At 39.3% G+C, this 16,363-nt stretch overlaps 1 protein-coding gene across 1 annotated transcript in view; it reads right to left on the bottom strand.

Annotated features, from left to right (window-relative positions):
- adcy1a (adenylate cyclase 1a) overlaps positions 1-15,192 on the bottom strand; it is a 70,428-nt gene extending 55,236 nt beyond the window's left edge. Inside the window, exons 1-3 of the mRNA XM_030131369.1 lie at positions 14,408-15,192; positions 12,473-12,622; positions 5,397-5,515 (exon numbers count right to left, since the gene is read on the bottom strand). Of these exons, the coding sequence (XP_029987229.1) occupies positions 5,397-5,515; positions 12,473-12,622; positions 14,408-15,022 (884 nt within the window). The 5' untranslated portion in view covers positions 15,023-15,192. The remainder of the gene's footprint in view (positions 1-5,396; positions 5,516-12,472; positions 12,623-14,407) is intronic.
- Between the last annotated feature and the right edge of the window lie 1,171 nt (positions 15,193-16,363).

Below are 16,363 nucleotides of genomic sequence, written 5' to 3'. Positions count from 1 at the left end.
ATTAATAATTAGTTCACAAAAATCAAAAACAGTTTATTTAGAATCCTAGGTTTATTTTGTAGCTGCCATACATGGAATAACAACTGTAGTAACATGGCATCACTATAGTAACATCTTGGTCTTTTTATATCTGTGGGTATTTCTACTCACTTAATTAAAGAATCTTGTATGTTCTGTTAGTGGTAACCAATATGAAAAGGCTTTGTGTATCCATCTGTACTCTGTCATTTTTTCCTCTGTCTCTGTCTGTGTGTCTTTGCTCTCAGCTCCAAACCCAACACTTCGAAGAATGTAATCTTTAAACCCTGCTCCAAGTTCGATACCCAGCCATGTTTTTGCGAGCGAGGCCTTTCTCTGCATCGTGACTGATTTGCTCTTTTTGGCAGTGCGGTATAGTCGCTCAGGAGCCTGATGTATGCAAAGCTGGGATCACGACTGCTGCTCGACAGAAGAGCTCTGTTGTGTGATTTGTCTTTGAATGGCGCTGCGCTGCAGGTCGTGCAGTGGGTGAGAAGAAGCCGAGAGGAGGGCAGAGGGGGAGAAAGAACGGAGGTGAGGGGTAGGATAGGAGCACGTTGGTGGAGCTAGAGAGGTGTGCGATCAAATGTTCCCGGGGCCACATCAAAGAGGGCCCAGATCAGGGAGGTGTCATGCCCCTGCTCTGCAACATAAAGCTGATGTGTTTTTGTTGTTGTTGTTGTTGTTGTTGTTTTGTCTTTATGTGTTTACATGCATTTGTAGCAGCTCCCTGGGGACGGAAGTTGCTCAATGGGTGCATCAGCGTGATGTTTAGCAAGGTGCTGGTGCAGCAGTGAGGCTGGTGAAGGGGTGTACATGTTTCTGAGCTCAGTGTTAGAGTGGGAGACGAGTAGATAGACAGACAGACATAGAGAGAAAGGGAAAAAAAAAGAGACAGACTGGAGAGGATTGTCTCTTGACAGGAGTGCTGTTGACATGCTACCTAACCCTCCACTCCCACACTCGGCAGCACTGATGCAGCTCTCCTGTTCTCTTTACTGCCTTGTTGGAAAGTAATCAGCTCAAAGTCAGGCCATGTTCTCATGCTCGGCAATATTTTCCTCACTGAAAGAGTAATAGAGGTGGCTGCTAAAAAGGCTAATCAAATTCACAGGGACAAGGCTGCAAATAAGGCTTGTTTTCACTTCTGATGAATTTGTCCTTCATCTCTCTTACAAAACGATTAGCTGACTCTTCATTCATTCTACCAAAGGATTAAATATACTCATTACAAGTTAGTAGAACCAAAGGGAAAATCTCATAATAGTTTTTTAGTGCAGTCTGCAGTCAAAATCTTAAACGATTCAACTTGCAATGATGTCAGGCCATAAAAAGATGAAAAATGCTAATCACAACTTATACGGAGCAAAGTGAAAGTCTTTTAATAGTTTTTTGTGTCAAAATATTAAACAGTTCATCTTGCATTGATTTAAACAGGAATAAATTAACAAGGTCTGTTATTTGAGAACACAGAGCTTTTTTTTCCATAGTAAACAGCATTAACTATTTCATTAGCAAAAGAGTTCATTTACATCCGATAATGTAATTTAAATGACTAGTACCACGACTCTTAATTTCATTACTATTACATTACCTCACTAATGTCTTAATAGAATTTCAGAATTTTTCACAAATGTTTATTCAGACTCCAAGACCTGAAATAATTTTAGCGGTCAAAGGTCAAAGTCTCTTTAACTTTGCGTCATAAGCATGTTGCCTAGGGAACACTTTGAGATAATTTCGTCAACATTCACTTGGAAGCTAAAAGGATAAACTGTAACAATTTTGGCCATAACTTCTAGTCTGAGAGAACTGTACAGCAAATTAATGATGCAAGAATTGTGGACGCATCTGATTAAACTTTTCCTTCTTGTTTGCCTTTTTATGGGTTAGGGTTGGGAGTAGGCATCAATTTATATTTGGAATAAAATAAAATACAAATTATTTCTGAGGTATATTTTCTGTAACCTGCAGCTATTGTGGAAAGCAAGTACATTTACACAAGTACTATCATTAACCCATAAAGACCCAAACATAAACAAAGCATCCACTGATGTAAACTGTTCAACACCTGTTGATCCACTAATCCTATCAATACATGTAAATAATTGTTGTAAAATACAGTTTGTCATCCTTTCATGGTCCTCAGATATGACCCATTTGGACGTTCAGAGGCTCTGTAGTGAACGTGGAAACATTGTCATTTTCTACAACACTGATTCACCAGTAAAACCCATGGGTTCAAGGATCAATGGCATTTGATGAATACATTTGTTTTTATCTTCAGTTATTGATAACTTTGCTGAAAAAGTCACTTTTTCCTCAGTTTTTTTCTGTTTCTGATATAAGAACCTTTAAATTTACTCTGAGCTGTAATGAACATCTACTTAATCAGTGAATTAATCATTGGAATCGATTTACACTGCAAAAATGCACAAATACAGAGGATAATATTCTAATAAATGGTGATAAATCACTTAAAAAAGATTAAATATAGAGAAAAATTCATTTGGGAACTGCCACAAAAGTAGCACCAGGTCTTTATGGGTTAAGTATATGTTTAGCACCCTAACCCTAACCTTATTCTACCACTTCCGCTATATCACAGAGTATAAATGCTGTCATTTTTACTCTACTACATGGGTCTAGCAGTCTTCTCAGATGAACATTTTACACTATAGATAAGACAACACACATTTAAAATTACAAAGTTTGTGGTTTTTAAATTTTGTTTGATATTTTATAAAAAGCAGCATGTAGTTGGATTTCATTTCAAATAATGAATTTTCCCCTCTGAATTTCTGTCATGATCTCATCTGAAAAATTGTTCATCATGAATATGTGAACATAAATCAAACATCAGAGAGAAACTTCAGCAACTAAAAATAGATGTGTATCTCAGGACTTTGTTTTTCTTCTTTGTTTTTCATGTATATAATATACAGAGTTGTCAGATTTGTCTGATGTCCATGTACAGCATATAAAACTGGACATAAAGTATACATGAACTCCATCTCCAGCACCTCCAACATTAAAAGGCAATTAAAGCCGCAAGCGGCATCTAAAGGCCCTCGCCACGGGCACGTCCAGTAGAAGTATGTCCATCGTTCAGCAGGTGGCGCTGTAGCACCAAATTTCAATGTCTTCTGATGAATGGGTGTAGGCCTGGGAGATTGACAACTGATTCAAATTTGAGGCAGATCTTTGGTTTTATGTCCAAACTAAAGAAATTTTAGTATAAGTAAATCTGTAGGGGGCGCTATGCAGCTAAAATTGAATTTCTTCCTTTGAATGGGTGTAGACCTGCGAGATTTACCACTGAGTCAAATTTGAGCCAAATCGGTGTTCGTATGTTTGAATTAATGCAATTTTCGTGAAGGTAAATTTGTAGGGGGCGCTATTTAGCGAAATGTCATTTTCTTTTGATAAATGGGTGTAGGCCTGGCAGATTGACAACTGATTCAAATTTGAGCCAAATTGGTGTTTGTATGTCTAACGTGAAGTAATTTTCGTAAAGGTAAAATTGTAGGGGGCGCTATGGCACCGAATTTCAAATTTTTCTGATAAATGGGTGTAGGCCTGAGAGATAGATGTCTGAGTCAAATTTGAGCCAAATCAGTGTTCATATGTCCGAACTGAAGCAATTTTAATAAAAAAATATAAAAAATTTTGCAGGGGGCGCTGTAGTGCAAAATTTCAGTTTCTTTTGACAAATAGGTGTAGGCCTGGGAAACAGATGTCTGAGTCAAATTTAAGCCAAATCGGTGTTCGTATGTCCAAACTGATGTCATTTTTGTAAATGTACATTTGTAGGGGGCGCTATAGTGTGAAATTTCAATTTCTTTCAATAAATGAGTGTAGGCCTGGGAGATAGACGTCTGAGTCAAATTTCAGCCAAATTGGTGTTTGTATCTCTGAGCTGAAGCAATTTTTGTGATGGCAAATTTTCGAAAAACCTTTGCAAAGTTTGTAACCTTGTCGCACAAAAACGGTGACACCGATTGAAAAAATTCGGTTAACTTTTGATGTCCCACTCCTCTTGATACTGTACACCGATTTTGAGCTCATTCGGCCAAACGGCTTAGTAGGAGATAGTTAAAATACAACGTCAGCGAAAACGCTGACTCAGCATTTTGGAAATTTCAATCCAATATGGCCGACTAAGGGTTGGTTTAGGGGCGTGGCCATAATAATATTTTTTGTTTGTCTCCTCATGATGAATCAGTGTACCGATTTTCGTGGCTCTACAACAAACTTTATGTTGGACGAGCTCCCATTGGCGCAATGCATTTCCACTTTTCAAGGGGGTGCTGCCGCAACATTTCTTTACCAACCTCTACGAAACCTATATGTAAATTCAATTTCTCGCACTTCTGAATTTTAGGCAAAATTTGGTGAGTTTTCGTAAATGTTCAGAGGGTCAAAATTGAGCTCAAAGAGCAGGAGAAAAACATAAGAATCTGAGCACAAGAACAATATAGCCGTTTCTATGGCAACCACATATTTGGCCTTATTTGAAAGCTCTCGAGCTCCCCCACATGTCTGTCTCAGTGCCGTGAATGTGAATATGTGTGAGAGTGGTGACAGTGGCGAAAGGCGACCGCGTCACTGGCAATTTCGTCCCCATGCGCCCACTGCAGACTCAATAGGCCCTGCGCCGGCTTTACTCAGCTCGGGCCTAATAACACTGATGCGTCACTATTAATAATCTAACACAGTCAGAAATATTACTATATAAGATGATTTGCAATATTCATTTTTATTCAATATATGTGCAGCCAAGGTAGAATGTAACTCAAAATAGTTTTCTTGATTTAAACTGTATATGTTAAACACCAGCAAATAAGACAAACTAAATTTGCCAAGGACATTATTTAAATAAATCACTGGTACACAAACACATTACAACAAACAGGTTGTACATTTTTGCCAGCAAGAGAGGAAGCAGTAACCTTGATTATGCTATTCATGTTTTGTTGTTTTTTTTTTTTTACAGCATTCAAAAACACAAATAATTTTTTTACGCTCCTATATTGGTTCTTTTGCTGAAGTAAATATTCCATTAGCTGCAGATTTCAGAGATTCGTGTAGCATTCATGGAAACTCGGAAATCTCATCACTAACAAGAGTGCATGGCAGACAGGATATAATCATGATCGACCTACAGCTGATATTGTTCCAACTCCTGCTGTTGGCCGCTGCAGCCAACACTAAGCGGCCGTTTTTCTCTTTCCCACTTTTACTCCGTCTGATTGGCTCGTCCTAATTGCTCGCCTTCTATTCTTGACCTTGACGTCACAGCAAATGACACCTGGATCAAAACACTCCAGCCCCTCCACACACCTCTGCGGCCCACAGTTGTCATGACACCCCCATACCTGACATTGTCATGACGTTGGATGTAGATCTTATGAAAGATCCTCTCAGGCGGCTTCAGGAAGTCCTCCTTCATCTCCATGGCAACATTCCTGGGCAGTAGGCTCATTAGCAGACGCTCCTGAGGAGGGAGGGGTTAAAAGAGAGGAGGCAGAGTGAGAACTTTAAATAGGATGATACAGACGGAGGTGCACATGCTGCTTTGCTGTATTCCTGCAAGTTTGAGCAAAAAAATAAAAACACTCCGCTGTGTGCTGAGTTGTAAATGCAAAGACAGAGGGTTTAAGACAAGTGGAGCAAAGACATAAGAATCTAGAGCAGTAGTGAGGAGTCAATTAATCAATAACTCAATAGAGAAGAAAGAAGAATTGTTTAATAATGAACTATTTATCAACCATAATTTAAAACTGGGTTTAGCGTCTAAATTGCCAGAATTAGTTGCTTTTCTCTGTTTTGCAGATTAAACCACCCAACGGCTTATTAAGTCATTCACTCACAGGGACAGGGATTATTTTACTGTACAATGACTTCTTTGACTTTTTACACTTAAACTACATTTTTCTGATAACACTTACACTGTTTTACTTAAGAAAGGTTTTGAATGGAAACATTTTACTTGTATTTTCAGCATGCGGTTTTAGTTCTTATACTTAACTAAAGGATCAGAGCCACATCTGTGAGGGGGCAAGTCGTGGTCTTTGCCCCTTCAATAGTTTTTCCTGCCCCTCTTGGACTGAGGCCACAGAGGTGAATGAGTAATGCATCACCCTCTTTGAAGTTTTTGTTGATGAAATATGTGAAATTTATCGGATGTCGAACACAGACACATTTAGGCTGTTTGCATCAGGACATGCTGTGTTGTCCATGGTACACAATTCAGTTCAGCTTTGCTTGCTTTTCATGATTGTAAATTATAGGGAAATAGAGAAAAAGACTAACCCTGTTGGATATTATTTTGTTGATTTTAGCAGTCATCTCTCTGTTGCTAGAGTAGTTTACAAATTGTACTATTTTGCATCCTGCTGACCTCCAGTAGGCTATGTTCCAAGTGCTCTGATTGCCTATATTGTGCAAGGACCTTTAACAGCCTACTGCATTCCCGAGTGATGAAACCAGAATGAAATAAATCTATCATTTGATTTTGAAGCAGTATAGTAAGATAGGGAATTGTTCGCATCCAGGCAAAAGGCTACACTGACACCCACATGATGAAAAAATGCAGAAACAGGCATACCAGGAGGACTGCTGTTTCACTGTATAAAACGATTTGCCTCCTCAGTCACCTCATCTTTGGGCCATGCCTGATTTAAGTACACCTTGAACCACTGATTTTATGCTTTCAATAATTATTATTTCAGTAACTTTAAAACTGTTTCAATCAACAACATTAATCTGGTATAAATACAATGCGCTCATTAAGACAAACATATAACTGTAGTTTGAGCTCTCTTATGTGAGGAGATAGGGTCATTTTGTGACAGGATGCAAATGAAGCCTAATATTAACATCACTTTGATGCAAAAAACCCAGAACTTTATGCAATGGTACTGAAGTGTATCCAACAACATGTAACATTTCTTTCATCGTAACAACCCTATAATACTAATATATTAGAATAGAATAGTCATTTCTAGTCAAACCTTTTCAACATTGTATCATTTCAGACCTAGCATAATGTAATCACGCGGATCAGCACTTTTGTTTGCCTGTCCATGAATAGTCTCAGTTGCAGCAGCATAAAATACACTTAAAACTCTAGCAGGATGTCAAATGGTTGTGAATGCACAATGAATCATCAGGCAGCTCAGCTGAATAGCTGTTGAGAAGCAGGTTATGAAAGCAGCCTGGGCTCTCCTGTGTCTCCCTCACATTATCCATCCATTCACACAGCTGCTCCTCACCTGCGAATAAAAGACAAACTGGAGAGCAGGTTTTAGAAACAGCCTTCACACTTTCTAATGGAAGCTGTGTGTAAGTGTGTGTTTGTCCATGTGTGTTTGTTCTGAAACTTGGGTAAGTGTCTGCATTAATTCACATGTGTGGTAGCTATGGAAATTGTGATAACCACTGTGTGAAGGTGTGGTATTCTTATTAAGATAATTCATTTATCTGCATTATTAATCTCTTACGTTTCTCTTCCCTGAATGTGTTATAATTGCACATTAATGATTCCCATTTCTCTGATCTGTCCCAAGTTTAATTCACCGTGTGCTCTGTTTGACGTGGGCTCTCTTCATAGTGTCTTATTCATGAAACGTTCACTCATTCTCCTTCACATTAATATGCAGATTCCCTGTCCACTAGATGAATAGGAAGGATTAATTCCTAGGGAAAAAAAAGTTTTGTCTTTAAAATGAACAATTTTGACTTCTAATTTTTGTTACTGTAACACTCGGGGAAAGTAAGAGGATTTACAGAGGACAATTTATATCTTAAGATGAAAAAAGTATCTAAAATAGAAAAGCTCATGCTATCAACTAAAACCAAATAATTAAAACTGGTAGGGAGGACCAGCATTTGTGTTAAATCTAATCTTTATGTGCACTGTCTAACCTCTAACCTTGTTTTATGATGTAAAACGATGTCTCTTTTTTTTGCTAATCCAGAGAATGTAATAATCAGCCATGCAAGATGCTCAATCTCACTGACACCAAATTCTGAACAAGATGAATCACAAATTTTTCCTGTTTATTGTTTGTAATCATTGCAGTCATTTACAGAATGAGCACTTGACACAATTAAATGTTTTATAATGTATGTGTCATATTAAAACCTAACCCAAATACTTCCTGATTACAGCTATCCTATATATAGAAAATGATAAAAGCTAATAAAGTTGTACAGGAACCAAATAAGGCCACAAGGAAGGAGTCAACCCCTGTTTATGCAACTCCAAAAATGCCCGAATAAAGGACATTTACACACATATAAGTCCAATTCCATTCTCCAACATAAGACCACATGATCGCCTGTGTATCCAGCTCGGAAAAAAGAAAACGCAAAGCCACATCTCTAGTATATATATATTTGACACTCCTACAACAAACAACAAGATTTTTTGCAGTGTTTATATATTTTAGCAAACTACTAAACATTAGGAAAGTCACAAACACATGAAAATACTATGGAGCTTTGACTAAAAATGCACTGACACAAATACACTTACAGATAAACTCTGTCATTGACATCCTTGCTTGGTTTTTGTACACTATGTAGAGGGTATCTACATGTATAAGACATTCTTGGCGCAGTACTTCAAAAAAAAAAAAAACAGGAAAGCATTGAGAAAAAGAGCTGGGTCCAAATGTCAGTAGAGTTTTATCTGCTTGGAACCAATAACTTAATCTGACTGTATCAAAATGACTTCGACAAGCTGTCTCTTCCACATTATATTTTAAATGGAGCTAACAACTAATGTTAACAACCAAAGTAGCACAGGCAACTGAATCACTATCATGGCTGCATTGTCAGAAGGGCTGCAATTTAATCAGATAATGTGCATGTGTGACCAAAAGCTGTGAAAAAGGTGAATATTAGCTAAATTTACGTCAAGTCATAGAAGATGGAACACACATATTTCTGTGTCCACAATGGCAAACAGAATTCACTGATGAAGAAAAATGTCAAAAGTACAGGAAATCCCAAGTTTTCTCCTCAAGCCTTGAATAAGAGGATACATAAATACAATTTCAATCACAGATACTGTGTAGTTCCACAAGTCCTTGGTAGGAAGTGGTGAGGGATTATTGCATATATATTTTTCCATAACCGTAATGAGACAGTTCACACTGCAGGTCTAAATGCTCAATTCCAATGGTTTTTTTTTTTGCCAAAATCCCATTTTTTTGCATAGTTGTTCACATTATAATTTAAATCCAAAACAAACTACTTGGCTCATATTAGGTGTGAGCTTTTTAAACTGCTCCTGGATTTAGAATTCAGTTTACCAAACAGACATGCAACGCATAACCTACACAGTTTCAGGAATCAATACAACTTATAGATCCAGCTCAAACGCAAAACCCCGGCAAACACCAGAGTGATAACCAGGACCTGTTTGATGATTGAAATGCAAATCTGAGACATGTGGACTTGCAGCAGTGGTGTCCTGGTTGTAGACTGTTGACTGACTGTTGATAGATCCCAATCAGGGGTCTGTGTGTGTTTCTCTCACCCAGATAAACTGTGACCTTTACTGGAGTAGGGAGGCCATGAAAGCAATCTGCTTGTGTAATTACCTGTCAGAAGGGAGCCTGTTACTGCTGGGGAAAACACAGCATATCATCATCTAATCTACAAAGCACAGGTGCTAAGTGTGCGCGTGCGCTTACAAACATTGTGTACACCAAGAAAGATGTGCATAGAAGCATATTATATACTCTGGATAATTAATTTTGTAGGTGTGTTGGTGTAGGTGGGTTTCATGCAGATGGAGGAGGGTGGGGCTCATAACAAAGTGTTTCTGTGTGTTAAAGTTGCCTGATTGTTCTTTAGTTAAATCACTCCATGTAGGTGTGCACAGAGGGGGTGGAACGTGTGGCGCTGGTGCATGTGCCACAGTAATTGTTCTTTCCTTAAATAGCTGCTGTCATAGTTACTGCGTGCCTGTGGGCAGGTTGTTAGAATACATTGGCACCTGAAACCTTTAAAAAACCCTCCAACTTCTCAAGAGACTGTGAAGTTGTTATACACGCTCAAGATGAGGTGAAATGTGTGGATGCATGTTGAAGTCTTGCACTTACCCTGCTACTTTCTATCTATCTGTGCATTTTAGGGCTCCACAATCTATCATTTCAGTGTATGTATAACAGTCGTATTGCAGGATGTGCAGTGTAGAGTTAAAAAAAACTCACAAGGTCGCATAATGTTGGTTCCACAGGATTTTAGATTAAGTTGATATAATAATAACGGGTGACATATATAGCTGTAACAATGAATACAGCCTCAAGTTCAGTATGTACATTTGTGTTTGCTTATGTAAAGTTTGTGTTGGCTAGTGTAGTGCCATTGCTCAAGGTTTGGATCAATTATCACTCTGGAATAATGAAGAGTAGAAGAACTCTCTGGCTTGTTTGTAATTCTTTAAACCAATCAGGATAGTGTTGCTGGAGAGTATTGGCATATAAAGAGGCAAACCCTGGCATAAAATGGTTAAACAAAACCATATGAACCAAGAAAACCTGCATTTTTTGCACAGTTTTAGCATATGATGCTGTTCAGAGGTTGATGGGGTTTTTTTCACTCAGGAAGGGAAAAAATATACATACATATATAGATAGAAGAAGGGAGGAAAACACCAACTGAATTGGTCGACCAACTACACATCCATGGTAACTTCGTGAACCACACTAGTTTCTGTGTAGAGGAATTCCTTGTCCTCCTAAATTCAGCGTCTCTCTTGTGCTCATTTGCAAAAGCAACAGTGTTCAAATACCAGCCACCATTAGCTTACAAATGCACTCACTTAACATCACAAACAAGTTTAGGCCCAACACAGACTCTAACTCTACAAATCCAAACCTTTAATGCTATTCAAAGATGCCCTTGTTGGAGCCAAAATACATTTTTGTTTGTTTGTTACTCTTTTTTGTTTTGACCTTAATTTAACAATTGTTTAGTGGGTGTGGCTGTGATGATGACCACACGTGCAATTTATCATGGGTGTTGTGAGGTAACGTATACGTGCCGTGTAATGTGGGTGGTGTGTGTAAGGACAGCCCCAAACAATTTTCTGACTGTGAGCCACAGCATAAATTAAGTTTGTTGGCGTTTTCAATGTTTTTTATGTTAAGCAGGCTATTTTATTTATTTATAGAGAGTATTTAGAACAACGATTGTGACCTGTAATGAATGCTTGAACTTGATATTTGGCAATAAATGGATTTGCATATCCAAAGACAAAGAAAACCATCCAGTCATTCATTCATGCACACGTCAAAAAAATACAACTGGTTGAACCCCTCCACACCATAGTAGTAACTAAAGGTAAGGCCACTACATATTGTAAGAAAATTGGGCTCTTAGTTTGAGTAGAGGACTAGAACCAAAAAATATATATTTTTCCCTCATGTTTGACCTGCTGTAGTTTAGGTTGTGTTAAATGAGCACATTTTCACAAACCAGAACTGTTTGCCTTTCGTGCAAGGCCTCATGAGTGCATGCATTTTGGCCTTACAGCTCTTGTACAAGCTTTGAGTACGCCAATGTGAAATGGTGATTTTTTTAAAGAGGTTAAAAGGTGGATGCACCAGGGAATTTGATGCTTCCTCTTCTTTGGGTTTGTCTGTTTCTCCCTTTGGCTGTATTTAGAGTGTAGATTTAGGCCTGTTGTTGAATGTAACACAAACACATTATGATATAGTTTTTTTTGCTGCTTGATACAAAATGAAAACTTGCACAGTTTTCATTTAACAAAACTAATCTATGAAAGAAGTCCATGAAATGCTACATGTTTACTTTGAATGCATAGAGTATGTTGGTTGTAAGATTCTATATTCAGGGTCTGTTTGCACTAGCAACTAAAAAATGAGCAAGAAACAGGAGAAAACACCAATTAAAAAAGACTTGGGTTTTCTTGTTTGTTAGGTTTTTTTTTTGGTTGTCAGTAATGTTTCTTGTAGTGATTCCATTACAATGAAATGACATGTTGTGAATATATAAACTTGTAAATAAAACTTGATTACATTATCTTGTCTGTAAACTTTATTTCTGATAAGGTTTTCATTGGCCATGATGCTGAAAACAGCCAATCCCATGATCTCATATTACTTCACAATGTCATGTCTACTACTACATTTTTGATTATTGTTTTTATAGTGAGATCCAGAACAACAGATTTTGCACACTGTGCATTTAAGTTACCTAATTTTCGCTTCAGAAATGTACTCATGGCTGAACTACTTTTTTGTGTAGTGTAATTACAACACACTATAGAACATTAAAGTTCCAGAAATGATTATTCATAATGATTAATCATTATTCTGTTTAATGTTTTTATATTTTAGGCATATGTACTCCTCTAATCCAATATGTTTTCATTGAACAATGTGAAACCCTGGCATATTTTTTTGTTCCTCACCTGCTTCTCATTCTCATCCTCCAGTCTCAGCCTCTCCTCGATGCAGTTGCGGGCTTGCAGGAAGACTTTCCTCTGGGTACGTTCGGTGAGAATCCTCACAAACACTCCCGACAGGTTGACACTGGTGAACAGCACCGCATTGGCCACCAGCTGCACACAAACAGGAACAGACATGCCACACAAAGCTGGTAGGGTGTATGTGCTCTGTCTGCATGTGAGTCTGAAGGAACACATGTGTCCATATGTGCATATCTGTGCACACAGATTAGACTTCACTATCCTCGATTAATCCATAGGATGGATTGAATGACAGAAATCAAGGTCAGCACATGGATTATGAGATGGATCACAGGTGTGACTTAAAGAACAGAAGCTACACAGTGAAAGACAAAGTGCAAACAAAATGCATTATTGGTTCATTATCAGAGAATATTGATTCTGACGAACAATTCATTTAAAAAATGGGCTCTGTTTTGTGTTGTCAATTCTCAAAAGATTGGAGGTGAAAGTTCAACGAGACATGATAATCCAGCAAAGGGCCAGATGTGTGATATTTTCACTGTACTGTGACAAGCAAAGCAAAACACCATGCTTGTTTTTATTATAACCAAGCAAAACAAAGACATTGAAATTGATAACAAATCCAATATGTAGTGCTACAATTAAAATGGTAAAAAATTTAAAAATTAAAAAAAAACTTTTCACTGTTCACTTCCCTTATAAATTAGTTCACTTTGCTTTACTGTGTTCAGCTGTTGGGTGTTTTCAAGTCTGTGGACTGAGGCAATGCTGTGAAGACTATGTCTTAACAGAAGAGAAAAGGTAAGGAAAAAAATAAATGCAACTTAGAGTCCATATGTCCAGACCTGAACCCTATTGGAGCAAGATTAGCAGAAAAATGGATCGTTATGAGCCAATAAACAATGGAAGGCAATTTGAGATCATGAGCAGGTGAATGAAAGCTGTAAATGAGCATTTGTGTTATTCAACCAAATAATGATTTTGAGTTCTAAATGTAAAACTACAGCATTGTATTGTTTTGCAGTCTTTACATTGTTCAAAGTGTGAATGCACTGCTTTAAAAAAAAAAAAAAAATTGAACAGTTTTCATTTTCTGCAAATAATTTCCTGTATTTTTAAGTAACTTTAGATAGATAGATAGATAGATAGATAGATAGATAGATAGATAGATAGATAGATAGATAGATAGATAGATAGATAGATAGATAGATAGATAGATAGATAGATAGATAGATAGATAGATAGATAGATAAATAGATAGATAGATTCTGCATGTGGAAGCTTCTGCATGTGGAAGCTTCTGTCACACTCCCTACAATGTGACCTCTTAACAATAAAGTGAATCTTGAGTCGTCCCCCAAAATGCCTTAATAAAACAGTCAAAGGATTTTCATCTGGCCACATCCTAAATAACATTGGCAGCCTTCGTGTTAAGGAGATAGAAGCCAAAAATGCTGTGAAAATAGAACAATCAGCAGTAACGTGTTACCGAATGGAGCCTTGTCAGCCAGTTTCAGCACCGGCGGCTGGACAGCTCCTCCTCTACACCGGTGCGTAAAGTGAAACTTTCTGCTTGTTTCCATCTCGTCAACTACAGTATCCTGCAGCTAAAATCGATCACTGAGTATTTCCAACCTTTTTCTCTCAGGGAAAAGTCGATTGAGTTACCAAGGTGTGTTCAGGACCACTTTACTGTTATGCATTTCAGAACCTACGGGGCTTCTCGACACCACAGTGGTGTGTTCTGAAGGGTACTTGAACCCAGTGTCTGAGGAGCTGAACCAGGTATCTGTCTGATATGATGATGACTGACAACAAGAATAATACCCTCCTGTTATGGTCAGTAACGAGCATCAGACAGTGGAGCTGGATGAGAGCCCGGAGAGCTGACCGGGATACAGGTGCAGCACTTACCGGTCTCCACGGCTTCTGTTTCCTCCCCGTGAACGACGTCGCTATGACAATGAAGTGGGATGCAGCCAGCATGACCCCGAACAGTACTGCCAGCAGAGTCCGCACCGGCAGCAGCACGTAAGCCACGAGGGTGACCAGCATGAGCTGCCACACACCTTGCTCAGGGGCAGCGGCGCTCACCAGCTCCGACGTGCCGAGCGCCAGCGGGAACGGGCAGCAGAGCAGCGCAAAGGTGAAGCTGAACAGCAGGGCCAGCTTCGCTATTTGCTGCATCTGCGTCACCTGCAGGTATTTGACGTTGGTGACGATAAACAGCGACAGGAACACCACGCAGTGCACCGGGTAGGAGCCCTTGGACAAGGTGAGACGCGGACTGGACAGCAGCTCCATCAGGGACAGCGACGACGCAGCCACGATGAGCACCGCCAGCGCTTTGAGGGTGGCGGTCTGTTCCAGCTTCAGGTTGTAGTTCTGGAACAGAGACTCCAGCTCGTGGCTGTTGAACTCATCCTCGCAGGCGATGGCGCCCAGGGGTGCACCGGCCGGGCAGTGACCCTTCTTCCGCCGGGTCTTGACTCTTTCGAATGGCATCTCCTCCATGTTCGGGCCATTCATAAGGCTGGGGGATGGCGCACGATCCCTCAACTTTTCCGTACGTTCGGGAATCGAACCGGCACCCTCTCCCAGTTCATGCGTCCTGATTGTCCGAGGATCCGGCTCGGTGTCAGAGGGGAGAGGGTGGCAGTGGAAACAACAGAGCACAACGCGCTCTATCTACAGGTTGACGATTGTTGGTGTGTCGTCAGAAAAGTAGCCCGACCAATGTGCAGCATGCTTCTCTCTCTCTCTCTCTCTCTCTCTCCTCTCTCTCTCTCTCTCTCTCTCCTCTCTCTCTCATCTCTCTCTCTCTCTCTCCTCTCCTCTCTCTCTCTCTCCTCACTAGAGGAGTTGGACCACCTGCGGTGCTATACACAGAGTTAACGGTGATTCTGCGCTCCAAAAGGACTCAGGAAGGATCACGCTCGCAGATGATGTTAGTCAAAACACTCGCCACGAGGCTCAGCCAGCAGCTTCTACCAAAAGAAACAAAAATCAGCCCTACATCTTTTTTCCCAGGTTCTTTACCTCTTTGCTCCCCCCCTCCCGAGACGCACACTTCACACAGTAAATATTGTTTCCCGCTGTCCTCCCCTGCTTTAATTTTCTTCAGTAAAGATGTCAGTGGTTAGGGTGAAGACAGCAGCAAAACAGCGCTGGTGATTTCCCTTCACAGTGTCTGCAGTCAGAGCTGATGTAGTTCCCAGCTAAAAATAGATCGGCTGCACCGGTGGATGGTCCAATATAGCAACAATTTGGTCTTTCCCGCATTTCTCTCCCTCACATATTTTATTGCAGAGTCAAATGCTCATCTCACACAGAGAATTAGTGGCGATAAACGGGAGAAAGGAAAGGAAGGTAATTGTCGTGCAGGAGGGCTAAAAATAGCGCTACTTCTCCGAATTAACAGTGAAAATGTAAGAATGATGACGTGATGCACCATTGTTATCGTGAGGGGGGGTTCGTCTGTCATATTTGTCTGATTTATGCATGCATGGGTGTGTATTTTTGCATTTTTATCTATAATTAATGAGAGTTGGATTTGATGCATGATTTCAGATTGAAACTTAAACAATCATAAGGTTAAATTCGGCTGCAGAGCAGATTAGATGAAGGAAATAATCAGTAAATAAAAATACTGTATATATTGATATTGTCAATAAACGTGCAACTGAAAACTTAAAAAAAGAATAATTTCTGAGGAAATTTGGGGGAAAAAATAAAAACGACAGCATACTACAGTATTTGTGGCATGAAGAAGGCAACATGTTATATAAGCCTTTGAGTGAACAAACAAGAATTTAGGGAAACAGGCTATATATATATATATATATATATATATATATATATATATATGTG

The sequence above is a fragment of the Sphaeramia orbicularis genome, chromosome 4 (assembly GCF_902148855.1).
Source record: "Sphaeramia orbicularis chromosome 4, fSphaOr1.1, whole genome shotgun sequence".
Lineage (NCBI taxonomy): Eukaryota > Metazoa > Chordata > Actinopteri > Kurtiformes > Apogonidae > Sphaeramia > Sphaeramia orbicularis.
This window is presented reverse-complemented; position numbering and strand designations above follow the sequence as displayed.